Source organism: Crinia signifera, chromosome 11 (assembly GCF_055691185.1).
Source record: "Crinia signifera chromosome 11, ASM5569118v1, whole genome shotgun sequence".
Taxonomy (NCBI): Eukaryota; Metazoa; Chordata; class Amphibia; order Anura; family Myobatrachidae; genus Crinia; species Crinia signifera.
In genome coordinates this window covers 19,729,606-19,754,326 of record NC_139227.1, presented here as the reverse complement: position 1 = coordinate 19,754,326, position 24,721 = coordinate 19,729,606, and the positions used below count along the sequence as shown (strand labels likewise).

The 24,721-nt window shown below is 45.6% G+C and overlaps 1 protein-coding gene across 4 annotated transcripts in view; it reads left to right on the top strand.

Moving 5' to 3' along the window:
• The window catches only part of CYLD (CYLD lysine 63 deubiquitinase), an 83,454-nt gene that overhangs the window by 38,843 nt on the left and 19,890 nt on the right, over positions 1–24,721 (top strand). For 2 of the 4 annotated variants that reach the window (XM_083165234.1, XM_083165233.1), the window contains exons 6-12: positions 1,780–2,082; positions 7,668–7,773; positions 9,199–9,333; positions 15,621–15,740; positions 16,691–16,750; positions 17,636–18,018; positions 23,296–23,461. In XM_083165234.1, coding sequence (XP_083021360.1) covers positions 1,780–2,082; positions 7,668–7,773; positions 9,199–9,333; positions 15,621–15,740; positions 16,691–16,750; positions 17,636–18,018; positions 23,296–23,461 — 1,273 coding nt within the window. The remainder of the gene's footprint in view (positions 1–1,779; positions 2,083–7,667; positions 7,774–9,198; positions 9,334–15,620; positions 15,741–16,690; positions 16,751–17,635; positions 18,019–23,295; positions 23,462–24,721) is intronic. The other 2 variants (XM_083165235.1, XM_083165236.1) reach the window with 2 other exon arrangements.

Here is a 24,721-nt window from a genome sequence, read left to right as displayed (position 1 = left end):
GTGGGGGGGTTCCACTGTATTGGTGCTTCGGGGGTCTTGCTAATGCGACATAGCACCCACCAACATTCCACCAGAATCTGAGCTGCAAAATCCAAAAATCACTCCTTCCCTTCTGAGTCCTGCCATGCACCCAAATGGTATTTTTTGGTCACATGTGAGGCATTGCCGTACTCGGGAGAAATTGGGGCACAGATTTTGGGGTGCTTTGTCTCCTTCATTCCTTGTGAAAATGAAAAATTTGGAGCCAGAACTGCATTTTTGTGTAAAAAATGTAATTTTTCATTTGCACAGCCCAGTTGTATCAAAATTGGTGAAACCCCTGGGGGTTTGAAATGTACACTATACCCCTAGATGAATTCCCTGAGGGGTGTAGTTTGCAAAATGGGGTCACTTGTGGGGGGGTTCCTAACTTTTAGCATCTTATGGTGCCTAGAAACCTACATGGTGCCTAAAAAATAATCTCATAAAAAGAAGGCTCCAAAATCAAGTAGGTGCTCCTTCTATTATGAAGCCTGTGGTTTGGTCAACGTGCACACTAGGGCCACATATAGGATATTTATGAAAACAAAAGAATTGGGGGAATCAATTTTTAGTCACATTTCTCTAGTAAAATCTACTGTGTTCCTTAGAAAAATGTATTAAAATTGCAAATCTGCAAAAAAAATGAAATTTTGAAATTTCACCTACACTTTGTTTTAATTCCTGTGAAACACCTAAAGGCAGGGCTGGGCAACACCGGCCCTCCAGATGTTAATGAACTACACATCCCAGCATGCCTTGCATCAGTTTCAGCATGGCCACATAGCAAAACTAATGCAAAGCATCCTGGGATGTGTAGTTCATTAACATCTGGAGGGCCGGTGTTGCCCAGCCCTGCCTAAAGGGTTAACAAACTTCCAAAATGCTGTTTTGAATACTGTGAGGGGTGCAGTTTTTGAAATGGCATCATTTATGGGGGTGTCTCACATACAAGTCCCTCAAAGTCACATCAGAACTGAACTGGTCCCTAAAAAAATCAGTGTTTGAAATTTTCTTAAAAATTTGAGAATTTGCTATTCATATTTTAAGCCTCCTAGTGTCCAAAAAAATTAAAAGGATTTTGAAATAATGATGGAAACATAAAGTAGACATATGGTCTATGTTAGTTATTAACTATTTTGAGTGGTATGATTATTTGTCTCACAAGCAGAAAATTTAACATTTTGAAAATTGCTAAATTTTCCATTTTTTTACGACATTTTGGTATTTTTCACAAAAAAACACAGACTGTATCGACCCAAATTTACCACTAACTTGAAGTACAATGTGTCACGAGAAAACAATCTCAAAATCACTGGGATAAGTAAAAGCAAAAAAAGTTATCCCCACTTAAGTGATACCTGTCAGATTTGAAAAAAAGGGCTCTGTCAGGAAGGCAAAAACAGGCTGCGGCGGGAAGGGGTTAAATGAGCTTGCCGAAATGTGCAAAATATCAGTGAAAGCATTAGCTTGGTCTATGCTGATTTTATATTACATTTATACTGTATGTGCATTACATAGTTGTATGACCATCGAATTAATCCCCCCCCCCCCCCCCCCCAAAACATCCATTTGCATGCTCGCGGGTGAATTCAGCGTGCGTATGGCGTGCATTCGTGCAGGCAGCGGTTTAATGGACTCGCAAAGGTGCGAAATCCGCAGCTTTACGAGTCAGCCAGAATGAGGGCCAGTGTGTGGTGTCTATGTACTGTACATTCTTCAGGACAATGGTTTGATGAAATCTCTTTTCTCACCTACCAGGAAGACGGCCGCGGTCAGGGATTTACAGATGGGTCGTACCAGGGAAAACAGCTATTTCGATGTGATGAGGAGTGTGGCGTGTTTGTTGCTCTAGACAAATTAGAAATGTGCGAGGAAGATGACGATGAGCTAGAGAGCGATTATGCGTCTCCGGTAGACCCTAGCCAGGCAGAGATTCCTCCTCTTGAGATCAACTCCAGAGTGTCTCTGAAAATCGGAGAGGGTATGGAGTTTGGAACCGTTATTTTCTGCGATGTCCTGCCTGGGAAAGAAAGCCTTGGATATTTTGTCGGAGTTGACATGGTAAGTGCATTCTACATTGTATTGGCGTATTAGAAGTTTGTATACTTATAAATTACAGAAGATATTGCAGATTTGCTGACCATTGTGATCTATATTGCAATATAAAAATAAAGCCGTCAGTATTTACCCTGCACAGAAACAAAATAACTCACTCAAATCTAATTCTCTCTGCACCTTTTACATCTGCCCACCTGCAGTGCACATGGTTTTGTCCATCTAAGACAGTGTTGCCGACTCTCCCGGAATGTCTGTGAGACTCCCGTAATTGTGGGTAATCTCACGGACTCCCGGGTAGAGCCCCCTTTCTCCCGGAGCATCTCTTCCCCCTGCCACAATGGCTACTGCGCATGCGCGAGATAACCACAATGACGCCGCCAACGCAATGACGCGATGATGCAGCCTCATCACGTTGGCGGCGTCTTCGCTGTTATCTTGCACATGCGCAGTAGCCATCCCGGAAGAGACGCGGCAGAGCCGCAGAGAGGATAGAGGATGGCTGCAGGAGAAAGCGTCTGCTGCGGGAGACAGGTTACTGGTCCCAGCGATAAGTATGATCTGTGACCTCTTCTCTCTCCATATTTTACTGCAAAGCCCCCCTCCTCCCCCTACACCTGTCCTACCTCATTCAGTGCCTCAGTGGTCGTCACCTTCCAAGTGCACAGTGCTAGTGCAACATGTGACGTCCCGTCCAGCCTCTTGCTGCCCCGGCCATCAATCTGCCAGGCTACCACCCATCTGATACTGTGCTACAGAAAAATGTAATCAAGTGCTGTACAGCTCGCTGCCCCAGCCCTGTCCAATCTGCCAGGTTTCTGCCCATCCACTAAAATCATTTTAGTGGATGGGCAGAAGCCTGGCAGATTGGACAGGGCTGGGGCAGCGAGAAGCTGTACAGCACTTGATTTCATTTATCTGTAGCACAGTATCAGATGGGTGGAAGCAGATTGATGGCATATTCTGCAAATGCTGTACAGCTTCTCGCTGCCCCAGTCCTGTCCAATCTGCCAGGCTTCTGCCCATCCATTAAAATCATTCATGCCCTGTCCAGCTTCTCGCTGCCCCGGCCCTGCCCAATGTGCCAGGCTTCTGCCCATCCACTGTGCTACAAAAAAATTTGGCTGCATGCTTATCAAAATATTGCAAGGCCCGCCCCCCTGGCGACGCAAGGCCCGCCCCCCTGGCGACGCAAGGCCCGCCCCCCTGGCGACGCAAGGCCCGCCCCCCTGGCGACGCAAGGCCCGCCCCCCTGGCGACGCAAGGCCCGCCCCCCTGGCGACGCAAGGCCCGTCCCCCTGGCGACGCAAGGCCCGTCCCCCTGGCGACGCAAGGCCCGTCCCCCTGGCGACGCAAGGCCCGTCCCCCTGGCGACGCAAGGCCCGTCCCCCTGGCGACGCAAGGCCCGTCCCCCTGGCGACGCAAGGCCCGCCCCCCTGGCGAGGCAAGGCCCGTCCCCTGGTGATGCAAGGCCCGCCCCCTACCTTTTACTTTTCTCTCCCTGAAATGATTTTTCAAAAGTAGGCAACCCTGATCTAAAAAGGATTTTGTCAGAAAGAGTGAACTAGAATAAGGCCCATTGTACCAGAGCCTAGGGTACGATTATACAGCCAGTGTACAGGCCTATGCCTTTCAGCGACCACTGAATGATATTTTGCCTGGGCAGCTATACGCGAGGGGGTGAAACTTGCACAACCATTTTGGGATAGACCGATCAATGTTCCTCCACTTCCTTTTATCTCGTGCAGTATGGTTATTTAATCGCCACACCTCATACATGTGCTGAATTACTGTTACGGCAAGATTGCGGACTCCGTATACTACTGTAGTTTTTTCTAAATAATGATGGTGAATGCTTCATTGTATTAATCATGTTAACCTTCATTGTGATTTTTTTATCATTTCATCATTGTTAAGGCCCCATACACTGGGGGATTCACCTGCTCTGTACCTGAGATTGTGACGATCACTAGTAGGAAAAGAGCCCAAAGTGCAGGTGACTGACAGCATCGCACCGGGCCCTCCGAGTCGCCCTGGCTGGAGAAGTAATCTACAGTATTGCTTCCGGCTCGGGGCAGGCTCAGCTGGGATTGCGTGTGATATGTCGCATGCCAGAGGACCGCATGTGTTATATCACATGCAATCCTGCCACCCAAGTACAGATGTAGCGCCTCTCTTCTTTGCAGGGGCTGGCGATTCCACCACCAGCCGCCGCCAGGGGCGCGCGCGCACAAGACGCTCCTGCGCCCCATGGCAATGGAGCCTGCCGGGGGTCCCCAATGCCTCCCCCGCCGTCAGCGCTGGTCCCCCTCGCCGTTCTGAGTAGTGGAGACCGGCAGGGAGAGGCTGTCCAGCCACCGTGATACTGGGACGCACGTGCGTCCCAGTCCCTATCGCCGGCGCTCGCCAGTGAAAGGGATCAGCAAACAAGACGGGCGCTACATCTGCTTTGCTTTTCCCTGTGTACTTACTAGGTAGCGCAGACTCTGCCGCCGACGCAATGACTCTGCACCCCCTGCTGGCCTACCAGTTCCTCCAGCTTCATGACACATGATAGGTGCTCGGCGCAGTGGTTGCCGGGACTTGTAGTCCTCTATTTCCTGCGCTGCCGGCAGATTGAGAACCCGGCAGCAGATATTTATGCATGCTGGGAAATGTAGTCCTGTTCTGGGCATCAACTTGCTGGAGTGGCTACATCACACAGGGACTGCGTCCCCCACCGCTCCAGCCAGTGTCCGGTGTCAGAGACATGGAGTGACTGGTGACCGGTAACGGCTAAGGCAGAGGGGATTACAGAAACATAGAAACATAGAATTTGACGGCAGATAAGAACCACTTGGCCCATCTAGTCTGCCCCTTTTTTTAAACATGTTACCTCAAACCATATTTGATCCTTATTTTTTTTGTAAGGATATCAATATGCTTATCCCAAGCATGTTTAAATTGTACTACTGTATTTGCCTCTACCACCTCTGATGGTAGGCTATTCCACTTAGCTACTACTCTTTCTGTGAAAAAATTATTCCTCACATTTCCCCTGAATCTTCCTCCCTCTAGTTTCAGTGCATGTCCTCGTGTTCTGCTGCTCCTCTTCCTGTGAAGAATGTCTCCCACCTGTACCTTCCTCCCTCTAGTGTCAGTGCATGTCCTCGTGTTCTGCTGCTCCTCTTCCTGTGAAGAATGTCTCCCACCTGTACCTTGTTATAACTCTTGATATATTTAACCCTTGATATATTTGAAAGTTTCTATCATGTCCCCCCTTTCCCTTCTCTGCTCTAAAGTATACATATTAAGATCTTTTAGTCTTTCCTGGTACGTTTTGTGATGTAGGCCATGCACCATTTTAGTTGCCCTTATTTGTACAGTCTCTAATGTATTTATATCCTTCTGGAGATATGGCCTCCAGAACTGAACACAATACTCTAGGTGAGGTCGTACCAATGACCTATACAGTGGCCTTATTACTTCTTTCTTTGTACTGCTGATACCTCTCCCTATGCAGAGGCTACAGCAGAGCCTGCCAGCTCTGCTGTATAATTGCAATTAGTACATAGCTAGGTCTGCTGCAGGGTTTGGGGAATGCCTGCCTGGCGACTTGAGGCCCACCCCCCATGCGACTTGAGCCCCCCCCCCCCCCGTGCGGCGCAAGGCCCACCCCCTGGCTTTTTACTTTTCTCCCTGAAATTATTTTTTAAAAGTAGGCAACCCTGGTATATACCCATGAGTCAGGCTAATCTGTATAGCATTTATTCATAGTGAGGGTATATTACTATTACAGAAACATGGTATTTATTCAGATGATGGGTGAGATCACTGACCACTCATTGTATCACTTGGTTTCTTTTGTTCCCACAATGCAATGCAGTATTATTTGTGTGATGAAATATTGAGACATGTGACTTGGTCATAATAGCTGTAAAAATTGCCAAGCAAACAAATGCATTCATCATAATGACCTGTAATGATTACTTTATATAGGAAATATAATCTTTTATATAACATTTTTTTTTTTTATTTGAGTTTGTATAACAAATGTGCACAAAGCCGGCGTTTTTGGCAGATATTTTGCTCTCACAGAGATGTTAGCACTCGATGGGTTAAACTATATTCTTATTGCAATATATTTTCTCTTTATTGGATCTTTTGTGTGGTTAGATTTTACTTTGAGAGCTGCCCTTAGCTGGACTTCAATATATATATATATCTATCAGTCAGTCATCAGGGTCAAGATGTTCCATATTGCATGTAATCAACTGAATTAATATATTATTGAATTGATGATGTTCTCTAATTTGCGCGTTTCACTTTGCTGTATCATGCTATTTGTGCATTAACAAGCAAAGATAGTTTTTTTCCTTAATTGGCACAACACTATTTTGAGTGGTGTTTTCCCCCCGCAAGAAAAAAAAAGTATCTTTGTTTTGTTATCTCACTAACTTACTGCGGGTGCCGGACGGGGTCCCGACAGTCATTAACCCAATGTCGGGATCCCGACTGTTAAAACACAGACGGCCGGGTTCCCGACGACTATTTACCCTCGTGGGGGTCCACAACCCCCATAGAGGGAGAATAGAATAGGTGGCTCACCCGTAGCGTGGCGAGCGCAGCGAGCCCGCAAGGGGCTTTTTTTGCGCTGGCCACGCTGTCTGAGTCCGGGCAGTCGGGATAATGACTATCGGGATCCCGACTGTCGGAGAAACATACCACACCCCTTACTGCGCATTAATCTAGATATCTGCTACACTGATCAAGTACCGGTAAATAAAGGCATGACTTACTTGAAATGATCAGGTTTTTATTTAGCCAAATCCTGCCACATCGGAGTTACTTTCACAGCTCCGTGTGGAAATGTTCCTTCTGGAAGAAGCCGCTGTCCAGCAGTCCCCCCCCCCTCCGAACTGTGTAACAGTCCTGTGGTTTGGTCTAAAATAAGCTGCAAAATTCTAGTTTGCGTCCCAGCCCTAAACCACACAGGATTCACAGCAGAATCTCTTCTGCAAGGGATAAGAAAGTTGCTCTAAACTTTCCAGAAGACCAGAGACCAGAGCTTTCTGCTTTATCATGATTTAAAAAGGTATTATCTGTTATCACATGTTGTATCTAGCAGATTGGCTTTCCTTGGCAGGTGCCCACACACTAGAAAGATCTGCGATCATAAGATGTGCGCATAAATTAGCCTTCAAATCTTTTTGCCTGTCCTGGACAAAAGATTTCAGGCAAGCGCACATCTTTACCAAAGATTGTTCTTAAGATCCCGTGTGCGTTCCTATGGATCTTTTGTTAAATCTTCTGATCTTTCATGCAGCACGTAAGATCAGAAGATTTAGCAAAAGATCCACTGGAGCGTGCATCGGACAAAAATCGGCCGATTTTTGACCGATTATCGGTAAACATCGGACGATATATAGGCCGATTTATCGGAAATTGGCCCAAAAATCGTTCTAGTGCGTGGGCACCTTTACACCGTGTGCTGTATAATGGTCTGCAGATAAATGCCCATGTTGTACAGACAGAGGTGATACTGGTAACCAGTGTGCTATTTATCATAGAGATAAGAACTGCTTGTTGTTGATGCCTTTTTGTTTCTCCAGGACAATCCAATTGGAAATTGGGATGGGCGATATAATGGGATCCAGTTGTGTAGCTTTGCTAGTGTGGAAAGCACTCTCCTTCTGCACATAAATGATATCATCCCAGGTAAGGTCTGCTAATTGTACCGGAACTACAATCCTACAGAAAGTATCCATGCACGCCCTCTGTATGTTGACAAGTATTGACTGCTTTATATGCCATATTTTACTGTCTATAGAATTTTTAAAGGGGTTTTTAAAAATTGACTGTATAGGATTAGGCTGCGGGGAGCGGGGATGGGGGGTTAGGGTTAGGTTGTGGGGTAGGGTGGTTAGGGTTAGGCTGTGGGGTAGGGTGGTTAGGGTTAGGCTGTGGGGTGGGGGGTTAGGGTAAGGTTGCTGCAAGGGAGGGTTAGGGCTATTTCACATGCTCCGGCTCCTGCCGGGCGGCAAAATCCCGCACAGCCAAAAGCCGTGCTGCGCACAGTAGTTAATAAGGGACACTATTGTGTCCATTCACACGGGACGGCCACGGCCCCCCCACCCAGTTGCAGCCGGATCCCACCACTGGTAGGGACGGCTGCCGGGCTGTGGCCATCCCCACAGTTCTAAACTATTGAGTGTGGCATGGCTTCCTGGCCGTGCAGGTTTTCACCGCCCAGCAGGAGCCGGAGTGTGTGAAATAGCCCTTAGGATGATGGGGGAGGGGGGAGTAGGGTGAGAGGGATAGGTTACTAACATAGCCGTTTACAGTATTCTCCAGAACAAGACGCCAGGGTTGGTCTTATCACCGCTGGTATGCTGTCCACCAGTATCCCTTTGGAATAGTATTTTTTTTTTTTAATCCTTGGCATTGAGTTTTAGATATGCTATATGCTTACATAATCCGTTTACAGGTAAAGTTTTCATAATCCTTTGTTTAAGAGATACCGTAGGTCTGTTTGCCATTCTGGTTGAATATGTCTTGTTAATCTAATTTCTAAGTAAAATAGAGGCTTAATCAGTCATTAACAATTATTTATATCATGCACACATATTCCACAGTGAATTACTATTACAGATAGTATTTAGTCATTCTCTATCACATGTACTAACACAGATATAGGCTTCAGTTTTTACACAGACTCCAATTTATTATTATGTATTTGGATTGTGAGAGTCAGAAGTAGCTTCTGGAGGAAACGTGTGTAAACATAAGGAAAACAAACTGCGTACAGATAGCGCCATCATGGGGATTGAACCTACAGTGAGGAGCCATGCTAACCATTACACCACTGCCCCTATAATGGCCTATGGACCAGATTCTCTAAGCTTCAAAATTGATAAAAAAAAGAGTGATAAACAGCCAGCCAATCAGCTCCTGCCTGACATTTTTCAAACACAGTCTGTGACATGGCAGGTAGGAGCTGATTGGCTGGCTGTTTATCACTCTCCATTTTATCACTTTTGAAGCTTAGAGAATCTGGCCCTGTGTGTCATCACTTTTAAATCTATATTTTCAAATGGCATATGATGTAATAGTACATATTTATTTTCTTCTTGTCCATTCCAGAATCTGTAAACCAGGAGAGGAGGCCTTTAAAACTTGCCTATACTTCCCGGTGTGGGAGTGAGAAAAGCTTATCCAGTCACAGCAAACCAAAGGTCACCGGAAACAGAAGTCTGGATAATACAGTTCTGCATTCAGGTATTACACAATGGACATGCACATTGTAATGAATTGCTTTGTTTTGTAATAATAGAAGATTGTTACTTTATTATTTCAATTTTTTTGTTTTTGTTTTACTGAGAATATATTTTTTTCTAATAAAAACCTTCTATTAGTTACAAGACCTTTCCCTACACTTCTTTTTCAGCATTGGGTCAGCATACCCTACAACATGACCCATACCATTAGTACAAGATGCTCTGTTCCTGGACTTCCTTACCAGTGGCCGTTACAGAGGTGGGGCTGCAGCACAGTCCAATATTCATATAGGGGAGCCACACCTACTGCCACCTCAAACATCACTGTCCTGGACTCACTGGCAGTTGGTGTGACCCCCCTCTTTGAATATTGGACTGCGCTGGAGTCCCACCTCTGTAACTGCCACTGGCAGGGAAGTCCAGGAACAGAGCATTTTGTACCTACTGGAATGGGTCATGTTGGAGGGTATGGGTCAGTCAGATGAGAGGGTGTTTTAGCTTTGTGACTTGCTGCATGTCTCAAAGGGGGACTGATTCCCAGCAAGCCTGCTCTTCAGTCGGATCTCATGATTACCGGCCATTGAGCGTATGTCTGGAGGTGCCCATACACTAGTTCAGTGGTCAGGGAACTCGGTCCTCATTACCCCACACAGTGCATGTTTTGCTGGTAACCCCACAGGTGTACTAATTACTCACAGACACATAGGGCGGTATTCAATGAGCCTGATTCGCCATGTTTTTATGGCGAATTTGTGCTGTTTGGCGAATTTTTGACAAAAACGGTGAATCACCCTATTCAATGACCACATGGCGAATACATTTGAAGGTTTTTTTCGCCATGATTCACCGAGTAGCAATCGCTATCTTTTTATGGTGAAGTGGAAGGTGAACTTTTAAAATAAAGTGTTTTGTGTTTTACAATTGGTGTCAAAAAATCGGGAATTTTATTCTGAGGAGGGGCATGCTACTTTTATTCATGTGCTGTAAGCACATGAATATATATTTAATTTTAAAAAATATATATATATTTTTTTTTTTACACAGCAGCCAGCAGGGGGCGCCAGAGCCGAGCCGCTCATTTCATATTCATATATTCACTGCACTCGATCGTTACGATCGGGTATAGTGCATATACACTCCCCTGCTGGCACCCCCGGGGGGCAGCCTGTGCTGCCTGGCACCCGGGGAGCCCACCTGCCCCCCACAAACGTTCAGGGGCAGGCAGAGAGACTTCCATCTCTCTGCCTGGCACCCTCCTCAGGCTCCCTGCGGCATTCGCCGCAGGAGCTCATATTCGCCTGTCAGGGGCAGCGAGCCCCTGACACGTTGAATACCGAAGCCCGCTGGCTCCGGAACGTGGCGATGTGCAGCGAATCCTAAAAAGGATTCGCTGCACCTCGCAGGTATTCACATTGAATACCGCCCATTGTATAAGGTCCGCAGGTGGAGTTAATTATTTCACTTGTGATTCTGTGAGGAGACCTGCAAAACATGAACTGTGTGGGGTAATGAGGACCGAGTTCCCTGACCACTGCACTAGTGCTATTTGAGACAATTTCACCTGATACCAACAGATCTGGCTGAGAAATTGGGCCATATCGGATGTGTTTGATGTCCTTGCCGGGTGCGGTGTGGGGTATTGATCGATCCTGAGCCGGAGGTCGGACCTGCTGACTGTCTGACTTCCCGGTGGTGGGGTTACATATGATATGTGAAAGGACTGCATGCAATGTATTGCTTGCGATCCTTTCGCCTGTGGAGAATGCGTAAAAAAAAAAGAATCCCTTTACTAGTATTGGGTTCATAACCCAATCGTCACATACTGCATGTATTACACATGAAGGCATAACTAATAGTGATCTAGTACTAATGTTGTCTGTATAGAAAATGTCAGTGTGATCGTATTGCAATAACATAAAGGGAAAGCTTCACTGGGGCCAAATGATAACGCAGGTTCTAATTTCAGCAGTGGATAGATCTGTAGTCTGTAGGGATGGTAATGTAATAATCCAGGTAGCGGCGGTACCCTGCAGGAATCCTCCTCTCTCAGCCCTGTGTTTCTGCTACTGGTGCCTGACGGTTGTTCAGGCCTGGGGTCTCTGTGTTCAGCTGTAGAAGTGGACTCTGTGGCTGGGTATGGCTCATTGGACAGACACCAATTAGGTCGATACCACTAAGTTGACATGACTGAAGTTCGACATGGGTTAAGTCGACATGGGGAAGGTCAACAGTCAACATAAACACTAAAATGTAGCACTGCGTCCCCTCGCATCGTTAGCTGTGCTCGCCATGCTTCGGCATGTAGACCTAGTGACGTATCCCCTGTGGCTTATGGTGGGAGGTATTGCTTTTGCTGCTCCACGCAGGGGTGTGCAGTTCTGCTGTCCGTGAGTGGTATTGTAATATGGCTCCTTATGTCATCCGTTCTCTTACACGTGCAGATCCTCCGTTTGCCGTCTCCGTGCTCATGTTGGGTTGTTGGCATTTATCCTCACTAAAACTGACGCAAAGAAAGAATTTTTTTTTTTTGGGGGGGGGGGGGGGGGGGGTTAATTGCCTTTTTTCTTTTTTTATATAATTTTTTTAACTGAAGGTCAAATGTGCTTTGAAAGCACAATGGAATTAATTTATTTTAGGTAACCCCAGCTTTTTTTTTCTTTCTTTTATTATGTTGGTATTTGGAAATGTTAAATAGAATTTGTATTCCGTTTTCAGTTTGACCCAATCCATTTCGGATGAATCAGTGATTTAAAACCATTTGTGCACTCAGCTTTGTGAGCCTTTAGTTTTTATTCTTTTTTGTGGGTTTATTTTTTTTTGTTACGCTTTCTTTTCGTAGTGGAAACTGACAGACGTGTGTACATACTTATACAATCACAAGTAGGATAATCTTCATTAATCTGATGTTTTCCTTGGCTAATTCTACCTGCCTAATTTCCTTGATAATCTATGTGTCTAACGAGATTAATGGTTGTTTTGTTTGTTTATTTCTGGGGCAAATAATTGACATTTCTGTCAGGAAAGTACCATTTAGCGCACTCCCTTCTCAAGGCAGAGATGATGGTACAATTAAAATAATGTTTTTAAAAAAAAATGGATTTTAGAATAAGGGGTCCATCCTATTAGCCGCAAAGTGCCATTCGGGTGCCTTTCCAATGCATTTAACCCCTTTTTTCTGGGGTAGGACATGCCCCAGAAATACCCATCACAGACGGGGGAGACCACTAACCCCCCCTCCCCATCCCTCCTTTCGCTCCGGTGATCATATGCCGGATTTCCCCTGCCACCACTATTCACAGCAGTGACCAGGCGGAAGGCTGGGGGATGTTCAGGGTGGCTCGGGGGCACTCAGGTGCCCAAACTTCCCCGAGCAGGGCCTGCCACCAGCGCAATGCAGCAAATGGCGTCGGGAGCAGTAGCAGGAGAGCTCCATCGTACGATCGCCAGAGGGGGGGGGGGGGGGGTGCCCCGAGAAGTGATACGCCTGTGGTCTACAGCTGCAGGCACCACTGGCACACACCTGTATATTGGTAGTATGCCCGGAAATGCGGACGACCCACTGCGGCAGCGGGCATACTACTCAAAAGGTTGAATGCCAGCAACAGCACCTGATCCCGCACCCTTCGCTGGGCTGATTCGCTTAAAATTGCTCACAACCCAATGGAAGTACAAGAGCTTTTAGGCGAATTCTGTCCGCTGAAAAGAGCACCCAGTGCTGTGATGCGAATCAACCCGCAACTAAAAGGATCGACCCCTAAGAGTAGTAAGTGAATTTGCACTGTGCACAAAAGGGGTGGACACAAATGCTTGCTGGTGATGCAGTCAAACTCATTTACACTAACCACCAAGGTGTTCAGCTGGTTTGTAGGGGCAGTCACACAAGTTCTGTAAGGGCACATTCATGCAAATGTTGGCAAGGCACAATACTCCTTATTGGAGGTGTATTATTTGCACCTTGTATAAGATACGCAAGGTGGTCACATCTTGAGAAAAGAAACATTTTTCCTGTGAAAATTTCTTTTGATCACAATTTATTACCAACTCTGCAACAGAACCTAGATATAGGGTACATATAAAATTGTCCAGTTGCATTGTTTGGCTCCCTAATTAATGGCTAACTATAAAGGAACATTAAATCTATTAAACAAAGTGCCTTCCTTGAAATACAGTATGCAAAGGCTGCACACACTGATTTTTTTTATTTTTTTTTTTTTTTTTTTTTAGCTAATCGAGAAAAAGCTTTATTTGTCTTTTTTTATTTCACATCAGCAATCATGCTGTCAATTTGACCTGTCGCATCAAAGAGAGCTTAGCTATGTAATAAGGGATCATTTAGTATTGGATCATTCAGGTGTTTTTGGCCTAATGTATCATTGGAGAGGACATACAGTACAAATAAGATGGGCCATCTCTGTGCATGAACTAAGACATGCAGGAGTACTCCCTACATTTCCAATATACTTCTCCTTGTGTGCATTTGAAATTGCGACTTCCATGCATGCATTTGCACCAAGAGACTTATTTATTCATTTTTAACCTATTTTTGCTATATATACCTCTGGCTCTTCTCTCTTGCCCGTGAACGGGCACTGAGGGGTAGATGTATGAAGCAGCGATAAATGAGAAGTGATAAAATACCTGGTACTTTATCACTGGCCAATCAGCTCCTAACTGTCCCTTTTTAAACCCAGTCTGCAACTTAACAGTCAGGAGCTGATTGGCCGGTGATAAAGTAACAGGCACTTTATAACTTCTCCTCCCATATAACTGCTTTATACACCTACCCCCGACAGACTTGCAGCTATTGCTAAGTGTTGATAGTCTCAAAATTAGAAAAATGTCACCGAAACCAAAAATAAACAACTTTACACCACAATGGTACATAGTAAGTTTGCCTAAAACTGGTACCTTGCTTTATTAGCAGGAATCGCACAACTCCTCCTCTGAGGTAGATTTTTCTGTGTTGTGTAGGAAAGATTGTGTAAAGCAGAAGTTGGCAATTAATATAATTCTATCAAATTATTGTTAGTATTCTCCATTTTATCACCCACTGAGCTTCACCTGCTGCTGCTCTCAGTAAGTATTTTTGGCTGTAGGTTGAGCTTGGCTGGTCACAAAGCAATGACTGAGACCAGAAAATAGACAGATGTGGCATGATGTAAGAAGGAACTGAATGCTGTGTGGTCTGAGCTTACGGTCGTATTATCGACTACACTTAGTAGACAGGTAGACAGGGTTGAAGGTCGACAGGGGGACAATGTCGACATGGTTTTAGGTCGACATAGCGTTAGGTCGACATGGGTTATGTCGACTGGTCGCAAGGTCGACATGGGTTTTTCACTGTTTTCTGAGCCGTCATGTGCCGACAGGCAGTATTTCATGCCCTACCATCCACTAGGGCGTGGTGGGAGAGTAAAATAGTGTGCCGAGCGCAGCGAGGCACCGTGCCCGAAACATAGCAAGCGAAGCGAGGGGCTGCGGTTGATTTCAGTGTCCATGTCGACTGTGTCGACATTCGGGCCAAAAAACAGTGAAAAAACCCACGCCTACCTCGAGACCTGTCGACACAACCCATGTCGACCTAACGCTATATCGACCTAAAACCATGTTGACCTTGTCCCCTGTCGACCTTCTACCATGTCCACCTAGAACCCTGTCGACCTCCCTGCCTGTCGACCCAACTGTGTCGACCTAATAACTGTCGACCTTAGTGTGGTCGATAAAACGATCCACACCCGTGGTCTGCAGGCCCGCCTTTTTCCATTTACCAACTGAGAGTAAAGGAAGCCTTATAATTTATTAATACAATCATATATTAAATGTTGATCTATTTCAAATGATGCCTCAGTGGTGCACCCTGCTTACTTCTATTGTCCAATCAGAACCAGTGTTCCATAGAATCTTAACATTTTTAGGCTTTGTACATGCTTTTAATGTCCCTGTACCACATGATTTTATTGGAGGAATGAGAGCTAATCACATGTTCAGCCTGTATCCATGGGCTTCTTCACACCGTGCAGGCGGTAATGGGAACAGGAAAGGTTTTGGAGTTTTGCCACCCATTATACCAAGTCCATATCTTTGGCTGCACTTTTTCTCATGGTGAGGATTAGTGATTCGTAGTGTACTCGTGTTTCCTCCGTGTCTTTCTCCTCTAACGGGACGCTTCATACTGTAGGTAAATGCCGTGTCTTATGAATGTGGTGAAAACTGCCAGGGCTGTAAATGCCCAATGATTCCATGTCTGAGCTTTCAACAGCCTGCAATATCTGCCTTTCCTTTCTGTAGCAGGATCTACCTCTGAGACTGGCAGCAGAAACCGGTCAGAATTTTTCTACACTTTAAATGGCAGCTCAGCTGAAACTCCGCACCAGCCAAAGACCAAGACTAGTTGGTACATGGATGAAGGTAGGTTGGAAATGGGAAATGTGGATGCTCAAAGGCTTTGGTCAAAACCATGTGCACTGCAGGTGAGGCAGATGTAACATGTGCAGAGAGCGTTCGATTTGGGTGGGGTGTGTTGAAACTGAAATCTAAATTGCAGTGTAAGAATAATGCAGCCAGTATTTACCCTGCACAGAAACAAAATAACTCGCCCTATTCTAACTTTCTCTGCACATGTTACATCTGCCCCACCTGCAGCGCACAAATTTGTACTGCGATCAGATCTGAATAAGGGCCTATATGTGCACATTTACATGCCACCGGTTAATAGCCTGCATTAAGGGATCTGTCCTGCCCGCTCCATTCATTTTGTTCCCTGATGCGGGCACACTAGACGGGCATAGTACCCATTTGTGAAGGGGTATGGGTCATAGGCAGTCTTATGCAGAAGACATTTGTCCAACGTTGCCGTGAACAAAAGCATTCGCATTCATTTACTTATTGTAAGCCCTAAATGTGATGTCTCAGTGGAGACGGGGATCTGTAGCTCAGGTTGTCTGCGGTGGAAAGATCTGCATCATGATTATCAGTAAGATAGGATTTCTTAGCGTGTGTATGTAACCAACGATATAATGACAGTGATTATAGTTACATGATGTAAATATGTAGACGCATCGAGGAATAACCCAGGCATGGAGAATGCCCAGTCCACTCATATGTCCTAAGCCTTGGCGAGAGATAAAGTACAAGCCAATCCGCTTCTGTCATTTTTTTTTTAAACACCGCCTGTAACATGGCAGGCAGGAGCTGCTTAGCTGGTATTTTAGCTCCACACACTTTGTCTAAAGTTGTGACTTCCTCCCACCTTCGTCAGAACATTGCTTTCATGTATTAATATTATTTTTTTAAGTAACTACTGGATTTCTAAAAAAAAAAAAAAGGACTACATTTATATAGCATCTTTGCCCTTACAGCTCGTGAGAGGTCATCCCGAGGGGGCAGTTCTGGTGTTCCAGAGAGCAGCCGCTGTGAAGGTACAGTACATCACATTTCTTACTCAGCTCATCTTCATGATTCTACAATGTTTACTAAGAAACCACGGCTATAAAATTCCGTGCATATGTGGAGTGAGCTCTGCTTTTACCTGTGCACAGGTGGCACACATTGTGGGTGTTTGTGAAATAGCGCCCCACCGAACTCCCTAAATCAGAAAAGGGGCAAAGTAAATGGGTAATCTACTGTCTTATCTGCTGTCAAATGACATAGTTCCTGCATGCCAGAGCTTACTCATGCCCCTTTATAAGCCTCTGAGTCCCCTTATGCCCTTCTATGCCAACTCAGAGACCATTCAGGCCCCCTCATGGCCTCCGCTGCTATGTGTTCTGCACTGTGTATCACCCTATATTTTGTGTGTTGTACCACCTATGTGTTCTGCATTGTGCCCCCCCATCCCCCATCTTTGGGGGCATGCAGTCTAGGATCACGGCTGTCGATCCCCGCCGACAGCCGTGATCCAGGCCCGTTTGCGGTCAGATCAACCGCATAACGACAGACGAGATTCAATGTCCCGCCTGCCGATGGGCGCAAAGGGGGCGTGGCCACGAAAACATCCATGGATTGTCGATCTGCGGCCCGGATAACGACAATCCACGGCCGTGATTGGCAGAACAGGCCCGACAGCTTCTGAAGTCAGGCCCGTTCTGCCGTGATCCCGCATCAATGCTGTCGTTAATGACAGCATTGAATAGGGAGCCGCCGCTATTTCCCACGTCGGAAATAGCGTTGGCACATTGCATACCCCCCTATATTTACTTTTTTTGTGCTCAATACAACCCCCTTATGTTCTTTTTGTGTTCCTTTAATTGTATACTTTACTAGTAACATGTCCCATTGTTAATGATTTACTTTCCATTTCCTAGTTGTCGAAGATTCTGCAAAGTCTCTGACCGAGACATCCCCCTCCTCATTCGGACACTGTTCACCCCCTCTACAACCTACAGCAAGCAGCTGCTCCCCTGGAGAAAATCGATTCCACTCTCTCCCATTTAGCCTTTCCAAGATGTCCAGTACTAACGGCACAATGGGACACACCCCTCTCTCGTTGTCTGTGCAGTCAGTCATCGGAGAATTAAACCACACATCCCTGCAGGACAGCCCACCCGGACCTCAGCACCTGTCTAATCTGCACGGCCTAGAGGTGGGATCGCTTGCAGAAGTTAAAGAGAACCCCCCGTTTTATGGGGTGATCCGCTGGATTGGTCAGCCTGCAGGTGTCACCGATATGTTAGCTGGACTAGAGCTGGTAATTAGCAGCAGATCAATTAAGACTTGAGAATTTCTATAATGCTACTGTGGGATTGGTTACGCCTTTCTCATCTTGGCACATTATAACAAATAGTGTCTATCTAGCCTTTGTTTCACATTACATTTTCGCATGTGGTAGTTGAGCTTTAAACTACATTGGTTTTTTTCCCCCTATGATATTGCCCTGCTAGTCTTCATTCTAGCACTCTACTCCTTGAAAAATCCTTGCAGTTCCTCCTTCCTGCCTGGGGTGTCGCTGTCTGCTGTGGTGTTTCTACAACAGTCTGGTTTGTATCTCAACATTGAGATAGAAACCAGACTGTTCTTGCAGCACCACAGCAGACAGCGACACCCCAGGCAGGGAGGAGGAACTACAAGGATTTTACGAGGAGCAGGGTGCTAGAATGGACACTACCCCTGCTGTTATGATGCAGTGTACTGATGTCATTTGTGTTTATGGAAATTCATCTGGTAAATGGATTGTAAGGCTTCCCTCTGCTGAAACATCTACAGTAGTTCCAGTGAGAAACATAGCAGAAAGACCAGAGGACTTAATCGCTATGTAAGAAAAGATCTGCAGGGTACAAAGTTAAATGTTGGAATTTTTAGACAATATTTTGCCCATCTCTCACAGAGATGTTGGCACTCAAAAGGTTAAGAATTCAATATGGGATTCCGACTAGTGTAACGTCCCAAAAGTCGGAATCCCGGGCCGTTTTTGTTTCATCAGACAGTAAATTAACAGTCGGAATCCAATGTCTCGTCTGTCGAGTGTTTGAAAGCCTGTGGATCGGTAAAGATGGCCACAGATTGTCCAAATCAACGGCCGTGAATTCCACCACCCGCAGCTGTTTCTGAACAAACAGATCTGAATTTAAAATAAGTTGGATCTGACACCCTTCAATGCTGTTGGTAACGGCAGCATGGTATTGGTGAGTGCCGATATTTCTCCTGTCTGGAAATATCGCCACATATTGAATACCCCCCATTTATGCATAGTTTGGAATAGCGAACGGAAAGGGAGGACATGATAGAAACTTTATAGTACATCAAGTGTTTAAACCAGGTCCAGGCGGGAGGAAGATTCAAAGGAAATTTTGAGAAAAAATTACCTCACACAAAGTATAGTGGAATAGCCTCACCCCAGAGATAATAGAGGATAATACAGTAGAGCAGCAGTTCTCAAATTGTGGGTCCTGACCTTCTCAGCATGTGGTCGCGACTCCATGTTGCTGACCATCAGGCTGATGACTTTTCTAATCTCAGTCACGGATTCAAGGAGTCTGAAATATCTGTTGAATTGTCTGTTACTTCAGACTCCTCCCATCACTTTGTGCCTCCACAATGCTGCCATGTATGTGCTGTCTGCTGACTACACATGTGATGTGATGGGTTATAGTATATTAGACTCCTCCCATCACTCTGTGCCCCCACAATGCTGCCATGTATGTGCTGTCTGCTGACTACACATGTGATGTGATGGGTTATAGTATATTAAACTCCTCCCATCACTCTGTGTCTCCACAATGCTGCCATGTATGTGCTGTCTGCTGACTACACATGTGATGTGATGGGTTATAGTATATTAAACTCCTCCCATCACTCTGTGCCTCCACAATGCTGCCATGTATGTGCTGTCTGCTGACTACACATGTGATGTGATGGGTTATAGTATATCAAACTCCTCCCATCACTCTGTGCCTCCACAATGCTGCCATGTATGTGCTGTCTGCTGACTACACATGTGATGTGATGGGTTATGGTATATCAGACTCCTCCCATTACTCTGTGCCTCCATAACGCTGCCATGTATGTGCTGTCTGCTGACTACACATGTGATGTGATGGGTTATGGTATATCAGACTCCTCCCATCAGTCTGTGCCTCCATAATGCTGCCATGTCTGTGCTGTCTGCTGACTACACATGTGGTGTGATGGGTTATGGTATATTAGACTCCTCCCATCACTCTGTGCCCCCACAATGCTGCCATGTCTGTGCTGTCTGCTGACTACACATGTGATGTGATGGGTTATGGTATATTAGACTCCTCCCATCACTCTGTGTCCCCACAATGCTGCCATGTCTGTGCTGTCTGCTGACTACACATGTGGTGTGATGGGTTATGGTATATTAGACTCCTCCCATCACTCTGTGCCTCCACAATGCTGCTATGTATGTGCTGTCTGCTGACTACACATGTGATGTGATGGGTTATGGTATATTAGACTCCTCCCATCACTCTGCCTCCATAATGCTGCCATGTCTGTGCTGTCTGCTGACTACACATGTGGTGTGATGGGTTATGGTATATTAGACTCCTCCCATCACTCTGTGCCCCCACAATGCTGCCATGTCTGTGCTGTCTGCTGACTACACGTGTGATGTGATGGGTTATGGTATATCAGACTCCTCCCATCAGTCTGTGCCTCCATAATGCTGCCATGTCTGTGCTGTCTGCTGACTACACATGTGATGTGATGGGTTATGGTATATTAGACTCCTCCCATCACTCTGTGTCCCCACAATGCTGCCATGTCTGTGCTGTCTGCTGACTACACATGTGGTGTGATGGGTTATGGTATATTAGACTCCTCCCATCACTCTGTGCCTCCACAATGCTGCTATGTATGTGCTGTCTGCTGACTACACATGTGATGTGATGGGTTATGGTATATTAGACTCCTCCCATCACTCTGCCTCCATAATGCTGCCATGTCTGTGCTGTCTGCTGACTACACATGTGGTGTGATGGGTTATGGTATATTAGACTCCTCCCATCACTCTGTGCCCCCACAATGCTGCCATGTATGTGCTGTCTGCTGACTACACATGTGATGTGATGGGTTATGGTATATTAGACTCCTCCCATCACTCTGTGCCTCCACAATGCTGCCATGTATGTGCTGTCTGCTGACTGCACCTGTGATGTGATGGGTTATGGTATATTAGACTCCTCCCATCACTCTGTGCCTCCACAATGCTGCCATGTATGTACTGTCTGCTGACTACACATGTGATATGATAACTTTCTGCAGTAACTTGCTGGGCTCCCGTAATTATTTTTATTGTCTAATGGGGTCTCAGAGCAAAATAGTTTGAGGACCCCTGCAATAGAGCATTTTAAAGGTGTTTGGGATATACTGTCCATAAGGATATTCGTACAAAGCGACTTATTCACAAACCCAATACTCTATGTACATCTACAATGGTGTGAGATCTGCAGATGTAGCACTACACCTCGTTCTGCGAGATCGATCGCAGTGCCCTTGACATCGGAGCCTGATTTACATGCTTCGACCATTTGTGGGCATCATCCGGAAACTTCCCAGAAGGCAATAGCGTTTCTGCCTCATTTTCTGGGCATGCCAAGGCCAATGGCTGCATCTTTGGATTGATTTTCACTGGCCACAACAGTGTGAATAACCCAGACATCCTAAGTAATCTGAGGGTTACACTGATTTGTGATGTTCACCAGGATCAGAGAAACGGTCAGGAGTTGTCTATTTACTGTATACAAGATGCCACCTTCGGCATTGCCATATTTTTGCACAGCAACTGAGTCCACAGATGCAGCTGTGAGTTACGTCCGTATCTGAATTGTGCCCAAAGAACTAAGGTTAAAATAGGGTTTGAAGTTACAGGGGGTATTTAATCCTGGATTCTTAGGAACCCTAGCCCGTTTTCTCCCAACACTAAAGTATCTGGACATGTGGGATTCAATGCTCTTTCTGTTGAGTGGCAAAAAGGGGGAGTGCTGGAAAGAATGGACGTGGATTGGATGGAAATGGATGCAAATTCAACAATCCACGACCGTTTCCAACAAAACTGATCCAACAACATCATTGAATACAGGTAGGTGGCTGCCGCTATTTCCCCTGTCGGAAAGAACGCTGGAATTGAATATCCCCCATAAGATTTAAAAATGGGTAGACTGCAGTAGATGGGCCAAGTAGTCCTTGTCTTCTGGTAAATTCCATTGTTCTATGATTTTTATTCATGAAAGGGTTATTTTAGCTTTATTTTTTATTTCTCTTTTGGCCTTTTGGAAGAACCCATGTTGTCTAGAGTGAAGGTCCATACACACTGGGTGATTCTGCCCAGCGTGTATGCTGACCAATGATGGGGACAATCTCTGGGCTGAGAAATGCTCAGTGCATACACTGAGCGGTTTTTGCCTGTTTTCGCGATTTTCCCCGGGTTGGACGTCTTTCCGTAGCAGAACACTATGGAAAGCTGTAAACTCCGCCGCACATCTGCTGGTAATACCAGCAGATAAGCGGCAGATTGGCCAACTTTCAGATGAATAAACTGAGCGTCTTTCAGGTCAAAGTCGCCCAGTGTGTATGGGCATTAACCCTTTGAGTGCCACGTGAATTCGTCAAAATCGGTGTGAAAATTGCCAAGCAAATGTTTTTATGGTACTTGTGTAGTTTCACGGTGCCCGATTATATCGCATGTGATATCGGCCGATATATATATATCGATGCGATCCGAAGCAATTTTTGACCTTTTCATAACCCCACTATCCACTACGCACGGAGTTGATTTTATATAGTGTGGCGAGCGCAGTAATCCGCGTCCCCTCGCGGGGCTCGCCACGCTTCGGGCTCGGTGGCTCGCTGCGATCGTCACACTATATAAAATCAACTCCATGCGTAGTGGATAGTGGGGCTATGAACAGGTAAAAATAGCTTTGGATCGCATAGATATATCGGCCGATATCGCATCCGATATATCGGCTGATATCTCATCTGATATATCGGGGGGCCGTGAAACTACACAAGTACCGTTTTTATTCATCATAATGACCTGTAATGATTACCTTTTTCTATAGGAAATTAATATTTTTTTTTAATTTGAATTTATATAACAAATGTGAGCGATGCTGGTGTTTTCAGCTGATATTAAGCACATCTATCACAGAGATGTTTGCAAGGGTTAAGCCCAGATATTTTTTTTTTTTATCAGTTTTTGTCTTGTGAATGGTCTTCACCTAACCTGAAGAACCAGCTTTGAGACCACTTCAATATAAAATAATATATAAATGGCAAATTGAAAATGTGCACAAAGATGTTTAACTTTGTACCCTGTGGTGATTATTCTTTTAGTGTGACATGCCCTTTGGCCAGTGGCTCCCAGATGTTTGCATACTTCTGTAGATTGAGGATGTTACATTATTCCATTTCATATTGAATGTACGGTATGCCCACGTGTTCCTGCGAGTCATTTAGTGAACTGTTTGTGGTGCTTCTTTTGCTGTGTTTTTTCAATCAGGAAGATGAGTGTGCAGGATGTACAGATGGCACTTTTAAAGGGACAAGATTTTTTACCTGTGCCCCCAAAAAAGCACTTTTCGTGAAGCTGAAGAGCTGCAGGCCAGACTCCAGGTTCGCGTCACTTCAGCCAGTCTCCAACCAGATAGAACGATGTAATTCCTTAGGTAATGACTGCGATTATCACATCAGAGCCCTAAAATGGGGAACGATGGGACCGTACAGATACTGTTTTATAGCTGGTCTTTCTTATGTAGCACATGTAATTGCTGGTATAGCAGTCCCCTGTTTTGTATTGGGTGGGATACGGTCGTATTGTCGACCTGACTTAGGTCAACAGGCAACAAGGTCGACAGGGTTCTAGGTCAACATCGATGAAGGTCAACAGGTGCCTAGGTTGACATGGTTTTAGGTTGACAAATGTGTTAGGTCGACAGGTCACGAGGTCGACACAGGTTTTTTCACTGTTTTTTGAGCCGACATGTGCCGACAGGCTGTATTTCATGCCCTACCATTCACTAGGGCATGGTGGGAGAATAAAATAGTGTGCCGAGCACAGCGAGGGGCTGCAGTTGACTTCTAACTGTGTCCATGTCGACTGTGTTGACATTCAAGTAAAAAAAATAGTGAAAAAAACCTTGTCAACCTCGCGACCTGTCAACCTTACCCATGTCTACCTAGAACCCTGTCTACCTAGTTGCCTGTCGACCCAACGGTGTCGACCTAATGCCTGTTGACCTAAGTCGGGTCAACAATACGATCCACACCTGTATTGGGTTGCCTAACCCTTAAACCCTATCCCTAATACCTGAATCCTTTAACTAAACCCCTAGACCAGGCATTCCCAACCACGGTCCTCAAGGCACACCAACAGTGCAGGTTTTACTGATATCCAGGCTTCAGCACAGATGGTTTAATCAGAATCCCTCAGATACTAATTAAGTCACCTGTGCTCAAGCCTGGATATCTACAAAACCTGCACTGCTGGTGTGCCTTGAGGACCGTGGTTGGGAACGCCTGCCCTAAACTATCCCCGATACCCGATTTCTTACCATAACCTCTAAATCTAAGAGCTTAACACAAACCGCTAAACCAACCCTAATACCCAAGCCCTACCCGTTTCCTGACCCCTACACCCCAACCCTATGACAACCCTAACCACAAACGTCACCCTAGCGATAACCTCTAACCCTTTGAGTGCCAATGTTGCTGTGAGAGATCGTCAAAATATCCATTCAAAATGCCGGTGCCGCTCACAGCGACTGTTCTTTAGTGTAAATAAACACAAATACAGAAAAGTCAATCAATTGAAATCTAGTTAAACATTGCACCCAAACAAAAGGAACAGGCGCTGTGAGCGGCGCTGGCATTTTTAGCGACTATTTTGAGGATCTTTCACACCAACGTTGGCACTCAAAAGGGTTAAT